The following is a 21,501-nucleotide window of genomic DNA, read 5'->3' as shown; positions in this document are numbered from 1 at the left end:
AGGTAGAAATATTTACAGTCTTTCTTACTTAAAGATGTATTTATTTTTGGTATTCTCTGGAAAACCAGAGACATCTCACAATTACCCTTATCAGGAAATTATTAACCAATATTAATAAGTATTTATTTATTTATTTATTTATTTATTTATTTATTTATTATTTGGATTTGTATGCCGCCCCTCTCCGAAGTATAACAACAATATATAATAAACAATATTATTTCAGACAATTTTAATATTCAATCAGAGATTACTTGCATTAAATCAAGTCCCAGGCCCCAATTTTACAGGTTAAAGGGCAAATAAAAACATATAATAAAAAGAAAAAACCCCACCTGATTTTAATTACTATAGTTCTGAAAACATTATGTTCACTAACCTGCAATGTTATTCTGTTTTTAACCAGCAATCCTATTTTAATATCCATTAAGTTCAAATCTTTTTCCAACTGTTGACTAGATCGAATATTGGTGACAACCTCTTCCCTTAGCCTTGTAACCTCTAGCTCTTCTTGGAAATCTAAATCACTCTGATCCATGAGATAAGCAAATTTGCGCAAGACATTCAAAGGAGGATTTGCAGAACTAGCTATAAACGAAGTAAACAAATTAAAATTTACAGAATTCAGTTCTAAACAAATGGCACCTGGCAGTCAAAAGACTTTTATTTAAAACATGACTTTATTATTTTTAAAAAGTTAAGCTGCCAAAAGCTGAAGCTCTCTGGGAGGTTTATAATAAAACATACTAAGAATATATAATCAGATAAAAAACACAGTAATCTAGGCAACAACATAGGGCAGTGATGACAAACCTATGGCACATGGAGCCGTATCTGCTGGCACGGGAGCTGTTGCCATAGCTCAACTCCAACATGCATGTGTGTGCTGGCCAGCTGATTTTTTGCTCACACATGTTGTGGTTAGCTCTGGCCCAGTTCCTGCCCCAAGGACTGTGGATGTGGGGGAGACATCCACATGCTGCAGGCCTGTTTTGCCCCCGGTGGAATCTGCTGATGAAGGCTCCTCTGACCAAGAAGACATGAGTGACAGGGAAGATGAGAGTGTGGCAGACAGCTCAGAAGATCAATTATCTAGCTCCTCCTTGGATTCAGAACAAGAGTTAATGATACAGCCACACATGCGGAGAGCGATGCATAGGCAACAACAACTGAGAGATTATTATCAAAGAAAATGAGGCCACCTGTGGTTGGGTGGGGCTGTGGTAATTAGTGAGGCTGCTATAAATAGCAGCCTGTGGGTTTGGCCATTGTGGAGGATTATCTGATCGTTGTGTTTCATGACTGCTTTACTGACTTTGACCTTTTGTGTGCTGATTTTTCCCCGCTTTGAAACTAAACCAGAGCAAAGTGTGTTTCACTTTGTGAAAGAGGAAGGACTGTGAATTGCCTCACAGCTGCAAGCTAAGTATCACAGAACTGATAAGGGATTTGTATAAATTACCAGTTTGTTTGGAGACAAGTGCTCTTTGCTATACCAAAAGAGGGCTTAGTTTAAGTGACTTTTCATGATAAAGAACATTGTTTTGAATTTTCAAACCTGTGTGTGTCTGAAATTTGTACCTGTGAATTTTTGGGAGACGTTTACCAGAGAGCCCGACAGAACAACACAGAGGATCTGGGAGAGTGTTTTTGGCTTCCAGAGAGCCTCTGAGGGATTGGGAGGCTGTTTTTACTTTCTCCCAGCTCCAGGAAAGCCTTTGGAGCCCTGGAAAGGCAAAACACGAGTTTACTGGGCCCACCAGAAGTTGGGAAACAGGCCATTTCCAGCCTCCAGAGGGCCTCCAGAGGGTGGGGAAAGCTGTTTTGCCCTCCTCAGGCATTGAATTATGGGTTTGGCACTTGCACGTGTGCAATAGCGCGCGCACATGCTCTTTCGGCACTTGAGGGAAAAAAGGTTCACCATCACTGGCATAGGGAATATTCAAAAACTAAAAGACTATGAACTGAAATACAATTTAAAACCCTGGGAAAGTTTTTAAAAAGTTTTGACCGGGCACCGAAATGATACTAATGTGGGTGCTCCTAACTCAAGCCTCTGTGGGGAAGGAATCCATAAATAGGATGAAAAAGCCCTTGTCATTGCAGAGGTCCACCTCTTCTCCTTTGTTTATGAGACTTGAGAGAAGGCCTCATTAGGTAATCTTAAGTCTGGGTGGGTACCCATGGGAGAAGACATTCCTTCAGGTAACTTGATCCTTAGGCCAGTTAGGGCTTTAAAGATTAAAAACACCCTGAATAACTGAGTGTTCATTTTGCAAGGTAGTCTCAGGTAGATTTGCAGTTGGGAAATCAGGAGCCGGGGTGGCGCAGCAGGTAGAGTGCTGTACTGCAGGCCACTGAAGCTGACTTGTAGATCTGAAGGTCAGCGGTTCAAATCTCATCACCGGCTCAAGGTTGACTCAGCCTTCCATCCTTCCGAGGTGGGTAAAATGAGGACCCGGATTGTGGGGGCAATAGCCTAGCTCTGTTAAAAAAGTGTTATTGCTAACATGTTGTAAGCCGCCCTGAGTCTAAGGAGAAGGGCAGCATAAAAATTGAATAAATAAATAAAATAAATAAATGAATGAATAAAAGGTGCTCCATGACCCTCTAGTGACAGTAATGGCTCTAGGACCACTCCCAAACTATGAATCTTTAGGGCTTCTTCATGTATAGATCCTCCAGGATAGACAATGCAGAGGTGGGTTCGGACCGGTTCGCTTGAACCGGTAGCAACCCACTAGTGACATCATGGGTCTGGATTGTTCGGTGCCAGTCCATGGGCGCTGCCATTTTTAGGGGGATTTTTTTTTTAATTTTCTTTAAAAATGTTTCTTCTGAGCATGCACAGAAGCTACATTTCCGGCACTGTGCATGCAGTTGTTGTTTTGGGGGTGGTTTTTATTCCGGATTTTTTGGGCCCTGTGCATGTGGTTGCAATCTTGTTTTCGCGTCCCCCGCTCCCCTGCATTTTTCAGCACTGCACCTGTGTGCACACCGCACCTGCACACACACTGAAAATGCATAGACACTGCACATACATGTGTGTGGCCACGCAGTGCGAGAGGAAGCGAACTGGCAGTGTGGTAAGTTAGAACCCATCCCTGCAAGGCACATTCTGCTAGAGCAGTGATTTTCAACCTTTTTTGAGCCGCGGCACATTTTTTACATTTACGAAACCCTGGGGCACATTGAGCGGGGGGGGGGGGTCTGGACAAAAAAATTTCCCTCCCTCTCTTCCTCCCTTTCGCTCTATTTCTCTCTCCCTTCCTCTTTCTCTCCCTTCCTCTTTCTTTCTCTCTCCATCTCTCTTTCTTTCTCTTCCTTCCTCTCTCTTTTGCTCTCTTTCTCCCTCCCTACCTCCCTCTATGTCTTTCTCTCTCCTTCCCTCCCTCTCTTTCTCTTTCTCTCTCTTGCTTTCTTTCTCTTGTTCTCTTTCTCTCTTTTTCTTGTTCTCTTTTTCTTTTTCTTGTTCTCTTTCTCTCTCTCTCGTTCTCTTTCTCTCTCGCTCGCTCTTTCTCTCTCTGGCTTTCTTTCTCTCTCTCTCGCTTTCTTTCTCTCTCTGAGCTTCGCGGCACACCTGACCATGTCTCGCGGCACACTAGTGTGCCATGGCACACTGGTTGAAAAACACTGTGCTAGAGAAATACACCATCCATATCTTGTCTGAATCAAAGTTTACTGGCTCTTAGGCAGTTTATTGTCCTGATCATGCAGCTTTTAGAAAACTCAACATATTTATTGGTATTAGATAAAAAGGAGAAGTAGAGCTGGAAACATTTATTTTGTTATATGTTTGGCATCAAATTCCAATCGAATATTCAGAAAATATTATTCAGTACTTACTCAATATTCTGTAATCTTCCCTAGCTTTATTCGCTTTAAGGAATGCTTGAATTTTCACAATTTCTTTATCCTGGGGAAAAAAAATCCAACCCATAATATATAAAGTATATTTACTATTGTTACCTAGGAAATAAATTGGCTGCAAATCTCTTTTGTAGTTTGTATTGTCATGGTATATTACAGATATTGTTCGTAATAGTCTTATTTTCTCTTCTTTCTGCCCTATGACATTGGATAATATGACATTTGTTGTAAGCAATTAATTAAACAGAACAAAAAAAGAGAAAAATCTTACATGATCTTTGAAATATTGTATTCGTTCTTTATATGCTCTTCTTGCTAACCACATTTTGATCCAGGACTGAATCTAAAAGTTAAAAAATTAACAAATGTTTACATGATCAATATTTAAATATTTTTGTTTTTAGCATATTGTTAGGTTTTTTTAAGCATCTTATTTTTATTAGTGGGAATATAATGTTATAGGCCTATGTGTCACATCTCTCATTAAGACGTGAACACGAAATAGCTTCATTGCCCCTAAACCAGTGCAAATTTTCTTCATTCAGCCTCCAAGACCAATGCATCACATCTAGCTTAAAATCTCAAATGAGATTTCCATAGTTCCATTTGCACAATTATACAAATTCTCAATGAGAAGCAGTCAAGTGACTGGTATCTACTTTTTTAAAGTAACCAACAGGCATAATTAAACTTGCTCTTGCCCAATTTGTCCAATCTTTGACATTTCATTAGCGACTTCATCTCATATGCTTCACTGGGCAACTGCAAAGGTATTACAAGCTGTAGAATACTTGTCACATTTACAATAGATTTTTAAAAAGTAGTTGAAACAATTCAGATATATACAATTAAAATGTAGGAAATCAGAGAGATGATTAGGTCATAGCCACTGGACAATAACAAGAATACATAATCCTGGTTAGCTATGTAATTCACTACATACAAGATATATTTACCTTGATAATAGAGGCAGCATTTCTCTGCAACATCTGAAGTCTTTCCGAATAATTTTTCTTTTGTTGATACCCTTTCCACAATGCCTGTTTATTTAAAACACAAAATGTATTAGGGGAAGAGCCTTCTCTGTGGCGGCCCCGGCCCTTTGGAACCAACTCCCCCCAGAGATTAGAATTGCCCCCACCCTCCTTGCCTTTCGTAAACTTCTTAAAACCCACCTCTGCCATCAGGCATGGGGGAACTGAGATATTCTTTCCCCCTAGGCCTTTACAATTTACGCATGGTATGTCTGCATGTATGTTTGGTTTTTATAAGGTTTTTTTTAGTTATTTTAGTATTGGATTGGATTGTTACATGCTGTTTTTATCATTGTTGTTAGCCGCCCCGAGTCTACGGAGAGGGGTGGCATACAAATCCAATAAATAAAATAAATAAAATAAAATAATATGGCTAATACTAAATTAATTCCAAACCGTCTTTAAGCATAGAAGTGGTCATACTTTCTGTTCTTTTACTTGCAAATTTCAGAATGGACATTTTTTTTTCTTTTTCAGATAAAAATCTATATTGTGCTGTACAAGGGATACCAAAGTGTGCCTCTATTAAATTGTGAGAGCAAACATCGTTTATAGTAAGCTTTATTTTAGCTTTCTATTTTGTTATTCCAAATGGAATAAATCTGAGAATATTGTCCATTAAAATACATGTTATAATTATTGCTTTTCACTTGCTACATAATGTACAGCATAGAATACATTTTTTTTGTTCTTGTGCCAAATAGATGGGTGCATGTGCAGTAGCGTGCATGGACATGCCCACACACATGCCCCCTTGCATGAGCACAACCCCCCTCCGCTGCCCCCATATATGTGGGGGGCCTGCGCTGCCTCCTGCGTATGCGCCCAGGTCTGGCAAGATCCCTGAAGCCTGGGGATGGTGAAAAAAACCTCAAATGAGCCAACCAGAAGTTTGGAAACAAACTTCCGGCTGGCCCGTTGGGCTATTTTTCGCTGTCCCCAAACTTCACGAGTCTTCCCTGAAACCTGAGGACAGCGAAAACGGGCGGGGAAAAAAGGCCAGTTCACACATGCACGGTGCTGACCTAGGGCAACACCTCACATGCTCTCCGATATGGCTCCCATATGGCATTTGTAGCATGCGTGCCATAGATTCACCATCAAGTGTTGGTTATGACCTATAAAGCCCTTCATGGCATCGGACCAGAATATCTTCGAGACCGCCTTCTGCTGCACGAATCCCAGCGACCGATTAGGTCACACAGAGTGGGCCTTCTCCGGATCCCGTCAACTAAACAATGTCAGTTGGTGGGCCCCAGGGGAAGAGCCTTCTCTGTGACGGCCCCAACTTTCTGGAACCAGCTCCCCCCAGAGATTAGAAGTGCCCCTGCCCTCCTCAAAACCCACCTTTGTCGTCAGGCATGGGGGAATTGAGATATCTCCCCTGGGCTTATACAATTTATGTATGGTATGTTTGTATGTATGTCTGCTTAATAATGGGTTTTTAAAAATATTTTAAATTGTAAATCATTAGATTTGTTATGAACTGTTTTATTGTGGTGTGAGCCGCCCCAAGTCTACGGAGAAGGGCGGCATACAAATCTAATAAATGAATGAATGAATGAATGAATGAATAAATAAATAAATAAATAAATAACGGTCACAGGCTAAATTCCATCCCTGAGTTAATTGCAGCCATTAATAGCACATTTACAAGAAAACCTTATCTGTACTGAGATGTTGCAGTGTTGGAAAACACAAAGAGAGGACATAGGTGCCGTATTTGTTAATACTCTTCGTTAGCTTATTAGTCATCCAATACTAGATGCATACTACCTGTATTTTTATCACTGATGGCTCCTGGGCTTGGAGGTATGCTTTTCTTTCTTTATATTTTTTTCTGACTAAAAATCCCCTTGCTTTAGCTTGCAGCTGAATGATCAGATCCTCATTTGCAAACCATAGTTGTTCTCTATTATAATTTGATGTGATCTCACTGGCAATTTTCTACAAGAAAAATAAATGTTAAGGAGACAGCCACAACATTAGAAACTCAGCAAAATCCAAATAGTTTCAGCAATTAACTGCACTACACTTTCCAGTCAAATTGACCCAATTTATACAGTATAGACTATATTTTAGTCTATTTTTAGTTTCTTCTTTGGAGTATTTTTTCAAAATAAGCATTTGTGAATATTAAATGGAAACTGTTAAACATCAGGCCATAATTATTTTTATTTTATCTTTGTAACCTAGAGTAACCGACTGACTGATTGTATTTATATTCTGTTTGTCATTCAGACACTCAAGGTGATGTACATTTTGCATGCCTTCCTCCACTTTTTCCAAACTATACCAAAAATTCTATTGTTGGGTGTTCTGACACTGAATCATCAACCTGAACCACAATAATCAAATGAGTTTCTGAAGCTGGGGAAGGATTAGAACTTGAGTCACCCCACTCTTATACCAACAACCACTGCATCACACTGGTATTCTTTTTGCCCCCTGAGGATGCCCATGGCAATAACAAAATTTCTTATTATTTGATAATTATTCACAAAATATAACATGCACTAATAAGATTAAATCTAATAACATAAAATAGAAATCTTACTTCAAATGCAGTGGAAACTGCAAACAAGGAATATACCAATACATCATTCTATTTCTACTGCATTTCATCCTTTAATCACTCCTGTATTCACCAACACCCCTTCCCTTATCCCTAGTAACTATTGCTTCTACAACATCTTACCTGAATCTCTTCCCCAGTGAGCCAGGATGTTTTGGGAGTAATTCCTTCAGGAGGAGTACATGTACCCTCTCCACTTTCTTCATTGAAATAATAATCATAAGTACCTTGAATTAAAAATTTAATCCATGGGCCTTCATCAGGTTCTAAAGATGTTGAAAGAAATATTTTATTGGTTATATGTTTCTGAAACACATAAATGTATTTTAAGTCTCTATCTTATACCTTAAGAAAAAAAAACATAACATATAAAATATTTTTCTTGGCATAAAAACTTGATCCACTCTACAAATTGATAAGGCAAAATTGGGAGTAGGGTCTCTGTTGACCAATGATTTGTTACAAAGCTTCCACAAATGACTTTTGTGAGAAGAGATAAATGTATAAAGCATTGATAGGGGCTTTAAAAAATTATTATTGTTGTTGTTATTGTTATTATTAATTAGACTTGTATGCCGTCCTTCTCTGAACACTCGGGGCAGCTCACAGAATACAATACAATACAAAAACAATATGTGTACAAATCTAAAAACAATAAGCTAAAATCCTATTATATTAAAAATCAGTCAATTAATTCAATCATTATCACCAAGAAACAAAACTAATACAGCATCTCTGTATATGAATTTGCATGGATACATGCATATTCTTTCTGTAATTCTTTCTGCAAGTGCAAAAATAAGTGACCTCAAAGTTGCTAAACGCATTTCACATACTTTGAAAGTTGATTTGATTTGAAAATAAGAGCTGGTTTGTATAATTGCTTTCTACTACTTGTCCCTGTAACCCTGTTGTTTCAGGGGAAGTAAACCAGTCACATAAAACACCGGATGTTAGGATTGGTGACTCACTGATTGATCCTATACAGAGTTCCTGTTTAAACAGCAAAGTTTCTCCACCATAGGATTATTGTTCAAATACCTTGCACAGAAAGCATTGCAAACATATGCAACTTGTGGGCAATAACACAGAAATGAAAATGTTAGGAACAAACATATGATAGAATATAAAGCCAGAGCCAGCCTTTCTGAAAGGTAGTTCAGATGCAGCAGCTTCGGAGGCATGTAAAAAAAATCTCTTTAATTTTCAGTTAAACCAGGACTTTAAAGGAACAAATTATGCTGAATTACATAGAAACATAGAAGACTGATGGCAGAAAAAGACCTCATGGTCCATCTAGTCTGCCCTTATACTATTTCCTGTATTTTATCTTACAATGGATCTATGTTTATCCCAGGCATGTTTAAATTCAGTTACTGTGGATTTACCAACCACGTCTGCTGGAAGTTTGTTCCAAGGATCTACTACTCTTTCAGTGAAATAATATTTTCTCACGTTGCTTTTGATCTTTCCCCCAACTAACTTCGTGTCTCCTTGTTCTTGTGTTCACTTTCCGATTAAAAACACTTCCCTCCTGAACCTTATTTAACCCTTTAACATATTTAAATGTTTCGATCATGTCCCCCCTTTTCCTTCTGTCCTCCAGACTATACAGATTGAGTTCATTAAGTCTTTCCTGATACATTTTATGCTTAAGACCTTCCACCATTCTTGTAGCCCGTCTTTGGACCCGTTCAATTTTGTCAATATCTTTTTGTAGGTGAGGTCTCCAGAACTGAACACAGTACTCCAAATGTGGTCTCACCAGCACTCTATATTAGGGGATCACAATCTCCCTCTTCCTGCTTGTTATACCTCTAGCTATGCAGCCAAGCATCCTACTTGCTTTTCCTACTGCCCGACCACACTGCTCACCCATTTTGAGACTGTCAGAAATCACTACCCCTAAATCCTTCTCTTCTGAAGTTTTTGCTAACACAGAACTGCCAATGCAATACTCAGATTAATTCCAAATTACCATTTGGAATTAAATCAAAGCATCCTGAAAAACTTCAATAAATATTTTGAGTCATTCTCCTGGCTTCAACTTGTTTCAAGGCCAGCAAATACATGATCTATCTTCAACAAATGTTTAATGAAATATTTGAAGAAGTAGAGTGCTGGAGTACTTCAGGAGCATTATACATTTCCTATGCTGTGTAAAATGGCACAAACGACAATACCTTTGGTTTTTAAATTCTTAGCTTCCTGCAAATGTTCATAGTAGATTTCAGCACATTCTGGAGCAGCTTTGAGATTGAAATTAGGTGACTGTAAAATTGTGACGATCGATGCAGAATCCTCTTTTTCTAAACACTGGTTCATCATACATATGCCAACAGCCACTAAAGAGTAGAATCAATGAAGTATTAGTATTGTACATTTCCCACAATATCTTACACGAAGAACAGGCACTCTGCCCCATCCCCATATTAAAGATTATCTGCCTTTTTAAAGAGAATTTTCTTTAATTTTTAATTTTTATCAATACTACTAAGTTATAGGTGGTCCTCGGTTTACGGTGGTAATTGGGATCAAAATTCCATTGTTAAGCAATGCAATTCCTGCAGTCACAGCTGTCACTGTTAAATGAATCCTACGGGTATTGGGAGAGGCAATTTCCTGCTGATTTCCCACAACCAAAGTCAGTAGGGAAACTGGTAGAAAGTCCCAAGGTCACAGACACGTACCGTATTTTTTGGAGTATGAAGCGCACCTTAGTTTTGGGGGAGGAAAACAAAGAAAAAAGGCCTCTGTTCCTCAGCAATTTGCCAAACAGCAAAGTGAAAACAGCACAGATGATATAGACTGCTTGCTGTGTATTTCTATGAATATGAGTCTTATCCATAGAATTGGAGAAATGTTCATTATGGCAGCATATTAATGCCAGAAAGTTTTCTTAACGGTAGCCACACTCACTCCTCCCAATGATTTAAATAGATCTACTCCAAACATGAGTAACTCAGGGTTTAACTCAGCTCCCTTATCTTAATACTAAACAGGAGGTTACATTTCAGATAATACTTTTACAGATCTTTAAATCTGATGTGGCTTTCTGGAAGTATAGTTATTCTCTGCTATTTAAAAGAAGATACAAAAGCACTGGGCCTCTTCAGATCAAGCATTTATTTTAAAAAGCGTCTTCATTTTGTTAAGTTGTCTAGAACAATAATAAAGCAGTTTTTTAAAAAAAATTGGTCTAATAATTTGAACATTCTATAGACATTCCTTCCTTCCTTCCTTCCTTCCTTCCTTCCTTCCTTCCTTCCTTCCTTCCTTCCTTCCTTCCTTCCTTACTTACTTACTTACTTACTTACTTACTTACTTACTTACTTACTTACTTACTTATTTACCTTACTTACTTACTTAGATTTTTTAAAATGCCGCCCTTCTCCTTAGACTCAGGGCGGCTTACAGCATGTTAGCAATAGCACTTTTTAACAGAGCCGGCATATTGCCCCTACAATCCAGGTCCTCATTTTACCCACCTCGGAAGGATGGAAGGCCGAGTCAACCTTGAGCCAGTGATGAGATTTGAACCGCTGATCTGCAGATCTAGCAGTCGGCTTTAGTGGCCTGCACTACTGCACATTACCCACTGCACCACCTCGGCTCATTGCTATAATTATTGAGTTACCTCCTTGCAGTTTCAGCCATCCAACATTGCCAGCAGCGTAACTCCCAGCAATTTGACTCTTTGCAGCTAGTTTCACAGTACAGTGCCTTGCTGTACTGAATCAGTTGTGTGTCAGGAGGCTGATACTCAATTGCTTATGCTAATCAGGCTCTGGGCTGTTTGCTGCAAGGAAGTAAATTGCTGCGAGGCAGAGACCAAAGGGTGGGGGTGGCTGGATGGGGTTACATTTAGTGTATAAGATGTGCCCAAGTTTTCACTCTGTTTTTGCGGGGTAAAAAGATGTGTTTTCCACTCCAAAAAATACGGTAAGTGTCTGCTGCCTGGGGAAAGAGGGAGCAAGGGAGTGGATAGAGTGTGGGGAGGGTCAAGAAGGGAAGGGGGCACCTGGCATGGCAATGATTGAAAAAGATACACAAACCCCACATTATAGCATATAGTATTTAATATAGGATGGTGTGACTTTTTAGTCCAAATCATGACAACCAATGAGAAAATTTAAATTTGGACATTAGTTTCCAAGACTGATTTTATTACAAATCTAATTTGAACATATAAAATTAAATGGAAGCAAGTTTTGTGCATGAATATGTACAAATGTATATGAATGTATTGAAGCATTTAGAGAAACATCTTTCAGCTGTGGCAAGGGGGGCATTCGCCCAGGTTCGCCTGGTGCACCAGTTGCAGCCCTATTTGGACCGGGAGTCACTGCTCACAGTCACTCACGCCCTCATCACCTCGAGGCTCGACTACTGTAACGCTCTCTACATGGGGCTACCTTTGAAAAGTGTTTGGAAACTTCAGATCGTGCAGAATGCAACTGCGAGAGCAATCATGGGCTTCTCTAAATATGCCCATGTCACACCAACACTCCGCAGTCTGCATTGGTTGCCGATCAGTTTCCGGTCACAATTCAAAGTGTTGGTTATGACCTATAAAGCCCTTCATGGCACCGGGCCAGATTATCTCAGGGACCGCCTTCTGCTGCACGAATCCCAGTGACCAGTTAGGTCCCACAGAGTGGGCCTTCTCCGGGTCCTGTCAACTAAACAATGTCGGTTGGCGGGGCCCAGGGGAAGAGCCTTCTCTGTGGCAGCCCCGGCCCTCTGGAACCAACTCCCCCCAGAGATTAGAATAGCCCCCACCCTCCTTGCCTTTCGTAAGCTCGTCAAAACCCACCTCTGCCGTCAGGCATGGGGGAATTAAGATAATCTTTCCCCCTAGGCTTCTACAATTTATGCATGGTATGTTTGTATGTATGATTGGTTTTATAACAAGGGTTTTTAGCTTTTGTAGTATTGGATTTTTTACATTCTGTTTTTTGTCACTGTTGTTAGCCGCCCCGAGTCCATGGAGAGGGGCGGCATACAAATCCAATAAATAAATAAAGAAATTTATTAAACACTCTAAAAATCTGGGTGATAAATTACCATGGAAGAACCCGTAGATAATACTGACCCCTAAAGAAACATGTTTTTTGGCCAAATTTATAGTATAAACTAGGGATATGCAAAGAAAAGACATGAGCTGTGACAAAAGCTACATTTATATACATTATAATGAAATACAATTAATGCAATTACTTTCCAAGTATTTAATTGTTCTGCCCTTCTGTCAAGGTAACACATTACAATTCAGGGTAACTATTGAAAAGGTTCTGAGGAATACACCCAAGATTTTCAAGTGGCTGCATGCAATCCTGTGCCCTTAAGTTTCACATTTCTGATCTACACATTTAGAAGCACCATATGGTATACAGCCTCTCTTGAACTCCCTTCAGAATGTAGGTAACAAAGCAGTATTTATTATTCCAATACACACACTGGAAAGAGAATTAATCAAGATAAGGGATTCTCTCCAGATTCCTCCCAGATGTGCTGGTTTTCTCGGTGAAGCAATAATTGTCAAGAGGAGGGAGGGAGGGCAGTTGGAACCTTGAAATTCCTTATTCTTGTGTTCTGAGCTTGTATGAGATACTGAGAAGGCTCTACTGCTTGCTTCAGATCAAGAGCTTCTCTTGAGAGACTCAAATTTTTTAATGCTGCATTTGGTATTGGTTCTTTTTCCTCCCCAACTCAAGAAATCCTATTAATTTCGGATAACCATTTTATATGATTGCATAAAGGTTGAGATACAAAGTATTTACAGGTTGTTTACATTCTGGAATGTAACACCTTAAGAGTGTATTTGGTTTGGAACATTGGGAACAAAGCTCCCAAAGAGTATAAATATTTACTTTCAAAGTCCATCGCTTCATTTTTCAGCAAAAATCAGAGGAATTTGCTGCCTTGAGGTATTACAAACAGTATTTGTACCATTATTGCTTACCATTATGTCACTCTTTCATCTTTTTATAAATAGAACAGGGGGGTTAAACTCAAGGACCACATTCGGAACACGGGGTGCTTAGATCTCGCCTGCGGGGCTGCCCTGGAAACAGCAAAGGTCCAAACCGTGATGCCTCTGCCACTAAAAATGGACCTCGGGGGGAATGCGCACCACCACCCCGGCTCAATTTTCATTGGCAAAGGACTGCGGGAGGCTGTTGTGACCAAAAACAGAGCTCATGGGGGCCGTGCAGTCTTCCCCCCAAGCTCTGTTTTCACTGGCAGAGGGTTGCAGGAGGCTGTTGTGGCCAAAAACAGAGCTCTATTTTCACTGGCACAGTGTTAGCAAAACAAACTACTAGCAAAATTGGCATCTGATCACAAGGCAAGGAGGCATTGAGAAACGTTTCCCTTTTTATATTTGAGCATCCAGGAAGGGGCAGGAAAGGAGGAAGGAAAAGGGGAAAGACAAAGAAGAAGATGGGAAGATGGGAAGAGAGCAAGGAAGGAAAAAGAAGGAAAGAAGGAAGGAAGATTATAATGAGAGGGAGGGAGGGTCTGTGGAAAGTCCTGCCTTAACACTTGGCCACCAGCAGCCCTGCTGCTCTTTAGCCATTCCCTTGTCTCCTCCTACTGACCTTTCCTGGTGGTCTCCCATTCTATCACTGAGGATGCTTTGGTTGGGTCTCTTTGCATAGAAAGGGAGTTGGCCTTCCTATGATCCACACTCTTTGCCCTCCATGTTGCCCTCCCATGCAACCTGGCCAAGGAGAGCAAGAACTGCAATAGCATCCTCGAGGAGAAAGTAAGCCCAGCCCAGCACTCCATTGGGGAAGTGGGGCTGGGCTGGGCTGTGTGGTCCCAATGCTCTGGGAATTTAAGGGCCAAGCTGTGTGCTTGCCCTCTGCTGCTTACGGCTCTGGAAAGCTTATGCTGCAATTTGAGGGTCTTCAGCGTGGCCTGAGAGGGACGGCGAGGCTCCACTAGAGGACGAGGATTTGACCCTTTCCCTGGTCTCACCTTCCTCTGTAGGAGGCAATGGATTCCCCTCCATGCCCATGCCCATCCTGGCTATGCTCACCCAAGGTCCCAGGAGAAGAGCCTTCTCTGTGGCGGCCCCGACCCTCTGGAACCAGCTCCCCCCAGATATCAGAATTGCCCCCACCCTCCTTGCCTTTCGCAAGCTCCTTAAAACCCACCTCTGTCGTCAGGCATGGGGGAATTGAAATTTTTCCCTTCTCCCTAGGCTTATAGAATTTATACATGGTATGCTTGTTTGTATGATTGGTCTCTTAAATTGGAGTTTTTTAGATTGTTTTTAATATTAGATTTGTTACATTGTCTTCTTTATTGTTGTTAGCCGCCCCGAGTCTTCGGAGAGGGGCGGCATACAAATCTAATGAATGAATGAATGAATGAATGAGGTCAATCCCCCAACATCCCTGACATGGAACATGGATCTGCCACCACCACATTTTAAAAATACAAATTACTTAGTCTTTTTCTCCCAACTATGCATAATGTACCCAATACTAGGCCTTCAATATCTAGATTGTAACAATCTAGACGAGCACCGGGACAAGGCAGAGATAAGAGAATTGTACCTTTTGGCCACCATCAAATTATCATTTGGATTTTTGCAGCCCAGATGCAGACCACTGAACAGTTTGCATTTCTCATGTTGTCAAATGATTTAAAGCCATTTTATGAAGCTTCTTGGAATTATCATACCAAATGTTTTTATCAGATAATCAATTAATCACTTACAAATAAATGGTAGTTTCCTGCAATATACGCAGTATTGTAATGAACTGAGTGATATCAATGCAAAGTGTAATAAGCATTTTAATTAACGTTGAGCAAGATCCATGACAGGCATCTGCCTGTTTAATAGAGAACTCTGATATACATCTTTACATACTCAGCAGGTTCCCAGCAAAACCTTTGATTTTGTTCAGCTCTCAATTGATCAGCAATATACCAACCTTAAAGACCAATTTTAGTTCCCTTTTATCTATTTAATTCTGTTTTCTAAAGATCCATTTGCTCAGGGTTATCAAATCTGGACTTCAAAATCCTGAAGACCAACTACATAGCAGCAAAAAAGAAAAGTTTTCTGTATCTTTTTGTTCTCATCTATCTGATATTTATCTGGATTTTTACAGCCTTGAAATAATAATCACTCAGTTGATCCAGACTCCTGTTCCTAAAGTGGCCAAATTGATGTCTATGAGAAGTCCTTAAGTTTAAAATGAAAAATGATCTTTCCACATACGTTCTGAAAACCACATATAGCTTATAGGGCGTATATAACCACAATGACTGACTAAGTCACTGATTGCACCATTCTGAAATTCAGGAGGTCATTGAAGTGAAATTGTGAAATAATTTTAGAAGCTCACATCTGTTGCAAGATGTTGCACATTAAGTACTATTCTTTCATATAGTCAATATGCATATACAACATGTTCCAAGACAGAAGATTAACATGAGAATGCATGCTGGAGTCAATTATAAATCTAGTAGTGACTGCAAAAGAAGTAGGGCTAAATATAATGATTCAAATGAGTTCTCACATTTTGATGCCTCTTCCAAGTTTCTGTTAGCATCATCAATTCCTTTCTGTATTTCATCTAGCCAAAGCATGGATGAATTATCATGAGATTCCTGGTTAAAACAAAGATAAAATTAAACATTACAATGTGTGAAAACTTAACTTGGTCAATCAAAATATACCATGATTATTAAGCTGTTCTAAAAATGGGCTACTAATATGAATTTATCTTATCTAAGGTCCCACAGAGTTGGCCTTCTCCGGGTCCCGTCGACTAAACAATGTCGTTTGGCAGGCCCCAGGGGAAGAGCCTTCTCTGTGGTGGCCCCGGCCCTCTGGAACCAACTCCCCCTGGAGATTAGAACTGCCCCCACCCTCCCTGTCTTTTGTAAACTACTCAAGACTCATTTATACCGCCAGGCATGGGGGAGTTGAGATAGCTGTTCCCCCTAGGCCATTACAAGTTATGCATGGTATGTTTGTGTGTATGTTTGGTTTTATAATAGGGGTTTTTAGTTGTTTTTATTATTGGATTGTACATGTTGTGTTTATTATTGTTGTTAGCCGCCCCGAGTCTGTGGAGAGGGGCGGCATACGAATCCAATAAATTATTATTACTATTATTATTATTATTAAATGAGAATTTATAGACAATGGTAATATATTGGAGAAAAGATTGAGCAATAAGAAGTGAAGGAAGGAGATAATCGGCATTGTTTTGGGGATATATTACTACCACTATTATTATTACTATGATGAATGAGACGTTAAATTTTTGAAGTACACAAAGAAAATGATACGTATAACTGCATAAGTTAAACAATGAGTATTGATGTATGAAAGGAAGATATAATAGAACTGTGATGTTTTTTCTCTTTCTGGTTTAAGTATGCAGAGTTGTAAGATGCTGTAGTTATTTATGTGTGTGTGTGTGTGTGTGTTTTCTTTTTGTTGTTCTTTTTGTTTTGTATGTATTGTTTTCTTTTTTTGTATACATCATAAGCAGCAGCTTTTTAAAAAACCTTCAATAAATTAAAGGCCTGATAAGGACTAATTGAAAAGGGAGTCCTTCTCTCCCTTTCTTTCCCAGAATACCTATTTATTTGCAACACAGCTTACTTTGAATTATCTTTACTGTACAGAATTTCAAGAACAATGTCTATGCTTTCAGTTCAAGTAAGTCACACTATCATTACCGTATCAGATAAGATGCATTAGTCTGATGTGTTAATACTTTGTTCTTAAAACCATAATTGAGAGTTATATTCAGTTTTTATCATTCTAATTTTCTACTTACATATTTGAACTTACATAAAACATGGATTGTTTGCTGCTATATTAATTAAAACAGCAGGCACGCGTATTTAAAATGTATTTAGCGAAAAACATCAGAAGGACATATACATTAAGCTGAATCAAGTACCAGAAGAAAAGTTAGTTTGTAGCTTCAGGATTCTTGAAAGGACCAATAAATAATATTTGTAGCCCAGGGTTGAAACAAGGGGTCCTTGGTAATCTCTGATCTTGGTAGTCTCTGAGCAACCAAGATGATTAAGAGACTGGAAACCAAGACTTACAAAGAGAGACTGAGGGAACTGGGCATGGATAGCCTAGAGAAAAGGAGGGCCAGAGCGGACATGATAGCAGTCTACAAGTATACGAGGGGATGTCACAGAGAGGAGGGGATCACTTTATTCTCCAGGGCACCAGAGGGCCGGACGAGGAACAACGGCTGGAAGCTGACTAAGGAGAGATTCATCATGGAGATAAGGAGGAACTTCCTGACGGTCAGAACGATCAACCAATGGAACAACCTACCAGCGGACGTTGTGAATTCCAACACTCTGGACATTTTTAAGATAAGATTGAACTGCCACTTGACTGGTGTGCTATAGGGTTGGCCTCCATGGTCCCTTTCAACTCTAACAATAAATAAATCTTGGTTCCTTAAAGGGGTTTCATTACCCAAACTAGATAAAATCATTGGTGCTACGAATTAGGTAATGAAACATCTGCAAAAAAACCCACCAAGCTCAGAAAGCACTAAGGATCCCCCATTTTTGAAGTAAAGTAAAGTAGCTACATTCAGCCCTGATAAAAACAGCACAAGGAATTAAGCAAGGAGTATGAAAATGAAAGGCAGAACAAGCCCACAGAAAATTGAGGTAACGACTCCAAAATTAAGGCAAATTTGGTCCAAAGACAGAAGTCTCCAATTATATCTCTTTATTTTACAGTTTACAAAGACAGAAGTAGACCAGTTATATCTCTTTCTTTTACAGTTATTTTCATATTTTAGCTTCCTAGGGATGATTCAGAGAATATTTTATATATACCAGCTCCTAGACTGGAGTACAACTCCATGGCTAAGGATGTGACCAATGGATTCATCTAGAGTTCAAAGAAGCAGGCATCCTCTTTTAATAGTCTGTTCCTCCCTTGGGCCAAGAACAAGTTTAAAATGCTATGAAATTATGGATTATGTATACAATCCATTTGAATTCATTCTCCCAGACTATAAAATTTTGTTTAAATGTATTGTCTGCTTGCTAGATATTGTTACGTGACTCTAGCTGTGACTTCTCTTTCCAGTTGTAAGTTAGGGTTACCAAATAGGGTTACCAAATCTGGACTGTAAAAATCCAGTCAACTACTAGAAACATAGAAACATAGAAGACTGACGGCAGAAAAAGACCTCATGGTCCATCTAGTCTGCCCTTATACTATTTTCTGTATTTTATCTTAGGATGGATATATGTTTATCCCAGGCATGTTTAAATTCAGTTACTGTGGATTTATCTACCACGTCTGCTGGAAGTTTGTTCCAAGGATCTACTACTCTTTCAGTAAAATAATATTTTCTCATGTTGCTTTTGATCTTTCCCCCAACTAACTTCAGATTGTGTCCCCTTGTTCTTGTGTTCACTTTCCTATTAAAAACACTTCCCTCCTGGACCTTATTTAACCCTTTAATATATTTAAATGTTTCGATCATGTCCCCCCTTTTCCTTCTGTCCTCCAGACCAGCGTTTCCCAACCGGTGTGCCGCGGCACACTGGTGTGCCGCGACACACCGTCAGGTGTGCCGCGGCGAGAGGCGGCGGAGGAGAGTGGGCGGATCGGGCGGGCAATGGGGCAGGGGGGAGAAGCCAGGGGCGCGTTTGGCCGGGAGTCCGGGACTGTGGCTTTGCGCCATGAAGAGAAAACGGCCGACTTTTCCCTGCTGCCGTTTTCTCTTCATGGCGCAAAGTCACACAGTCCCGGACTCCTCGCCCCAAGGCAGGAGGCGGCGGTGGAGGAGAGTGGGCGGGCAATGGGGCAGGGCGGAGAAGCCAGAGGCGCGTTTGGCCGGAGGCACCGTGGGGAGGCAGGGGCAGGGAGGTGCGGCAGTAGGAGTAAAGGGAGCCGCGGCTGCCCCTGCCTCCCCACGGTGGCAATGGCATCGGGAGTGCTAATAGCGGTGGCGGCGGGAATAGGGGGGGGGCCTGCAAGTGGAAGCCTCAGCCCTGGAGCCCCCTCGCACCCATGGCTTCTCATCGATGCCTCTGCCTGCCCGATCCGCGGGAGTGCTAATAGCGGTGGCGGCGGCGGGAATAGGGGGGGGGCTCCTGCCCGCTGCTGCTATTAGCACTCCAGCGGATCGGGCAGGCAGAGGCATCGACGAGAAGCCATGGGCGCGAGGGGGCTCCAGGGCTGAGGCTTCCACTTGTGGCTGTCCCCGCCCGCCCGATCCTTCCCTCCGGCTTTTTTGGGGTGCGGCTTCTTCCACAGCGGTGGCTGCAGCGCCGCTGGCGATCCGGCCGCTAGCCACTCCAAGCGCTGTGGGAACACCCACCCCTCTCACAGTCCCGTCCCGGGCTGTCAGTAAAGGGGCTGCTTGCTCGGAACATTCAAACTAAGGGAAACCTTCGCTGGCCTCCACAGAGAAGAAAGGAAGAGAGAGAACGAGAGAGAGCAACAGAGAGACAGAGAGTGAGAAAGAACAAGAGAGAGAAAGCATGAAAGAGAGAGAAAGAAAATAAGAGAGAACAAGAGAGAGAGAGACTAAGAGAGAGAGAAAGAAAAGAGAGAGAGAGAGAAAATAAGAGAATGAGAGAGAGCAACAGAGAGAGAGAAAGAACAAAAAGCACGAGAGAAGAAAAGCAAGAGAGAAAAAGAGATAGCAAGAGATACTGAAAGAAAGCAAGAGAGAGAGAGAAAAAAAGATAGCAAGAGAGACAGGAAGAGGAAAGGAGAGAGAGAGAGAAATGAGAACAAAAAGGGGAGGAGAAATGAGAAAATGATTGAGGCAGAGAATGAGAGGAGAGAGAAACAAAAGAGAGAGAGAGGGGTGATTCTTGAAGCATATGGTAAAAAGCACCCAAATAATAAGAAAAAAACCCCAGCCCTCACCTGTTTTTGAAAAGAATAAAAGAGAATTAAACCCCAGCCCTCACCTGGTTTTGGAAATGGTTGGAGTGTGTATACATACACACACATAAGGGGGGGAGAGAGACAGGGATGGAAAAAGAGGAGAAGTGAAAGGGAGAAGGAATGAGGGAAAAAGGGAGGAAGAGAGAGAAATGAGAAACATGAGAGAGAAAAGGGGGAAAGACAGGAGAAGTACCCATAAATGAGACAGCGGTATAAATTTCAGGAGGGATGGTTGATGATTGACTGTATTTATAAGGGGATGTTACATGGGATTATATATATGAGGGGGTTATTTATGTATGTATGTATGTATGTATGTATGTATGTATGTATGTATGTATGTATGTATTTATTTATTTATTTATTAGATTTGTGTCATTTTGGTTGGTGGTGTGCCCCAGGATTTTGTAAATGTAAAAAGTGTGCCGCGGCTCAAAAAAGGTTGAAAATCACTGCTCCAGACTATACAGATTGAGTTCATTAAGTCTTTCCTGATACGTTTTATGCTTAAGACCTTCCACCATTCTTGTAGCCCGTCTTTGGACCCGTTCAATTTTGTCAATATCTTTTTGTAGGTGAGGTCTCCAGAACTGAACACAGTATTCCAAATGTGGTCTCACCAGCATTCTATATAGCGGGATCATAATCTCCCTCTTCCTGCTTGTTATACCTCTAGCTATGCAGCCAAGCATCCTACTTGCTTTCTCTACCGCCTGACTTCACTGTTCACCCATTTTGAGACTGTCAGAAATCACTACCCCTAAATCCTTTTCTTTTGAAGTATTTGCTAACACAGAACTGCCAATACAATACTCAGATTGAGGATTCCTTTCCCCCCAAGTGCATTATTTTACATTTGGAAACATTAAACTGCAGTTTCCATTGCTTTGTCCATTTATCTAGTAAAGCTAAATCATTTACCATATTACAGATGCCTCCAGGAATATCAACCCTATTGCACACTTTAGAGTCATCGGCAAATAGGCAAACCTTCCCTACCAAACCTTCTCTACTAAAAGAGAACAGAAGGTTTTGTATGTTTTTGCCCTTCATGTCTGGTAATTCTATGTTCCAATGAAAAGGAGACACTG

General features: G+C 40.6%; 1 protein-coding gene across 2 annotated transcripts in view; it reads right to left on the bottom strand.

The window, feature by feature from the left end:
* The window catches only part of IQGAP2 (IQ motif containing GTPase activating protein 2), a 188,708-nt gene that overhangs the window by 36,379 nt on the left and 130,828 nt on the right, over positions 1–21,501 (bottom strand). For both annotated transcript variants that reach the window (XM_070743205.1, XM_070743206.1), the window contains 8 exons: positions 16,020–16,110; positions 9,663–9,824; positions 7,603–7,745; positions 6,681–6,851; positions 4,827–4,910; positions 4,142–4,213; positions 3,847–3,916; positions 380–588 (listed from right to left, as the gene is read on the bottom strand). In XM_070743205.1, coding sequence (XP_070599306.1) covers positions 380–588; positions 3,847–3,916; positions 4,142–4,213; positions 4,827–4,910; positions 6,681–6,851; positions 7,603–7,745; positions 9,663–9,824; positions 16,020–16,110 — 1,002 coding nt within the window. The remainder of the gene's footprint in view (positions 1–379; positions 589–3,846; positions 3,917–4,141; positions 4,214–4,826; positions 4,911–6,680; positions 6,852–7,602; positions 7,746–9,662; positions 9,825–16,019; positions 16,111–21,501) is intronic.

The sequence above is a fragment of the Erythrolamprus reginae genome, chromosome 2 (genome assembly GCF_031021105.1).
Source record: "Erythrolamprus reginae isolate rEryReg1 chromosome 2, rEryReg1.hap1, whole genome shotgun sequence".
NCBI lineage: Eukaryota > Metazoa > Chordata > Lepidosauria > Squamata > Dipsadidae > Erythrolamprus > Erythrolamprus reginae.
Note: the sequence above shows the minus strand (reverse complement) of the source record. Positions and strands in the feature narration are given on the sequence as shown.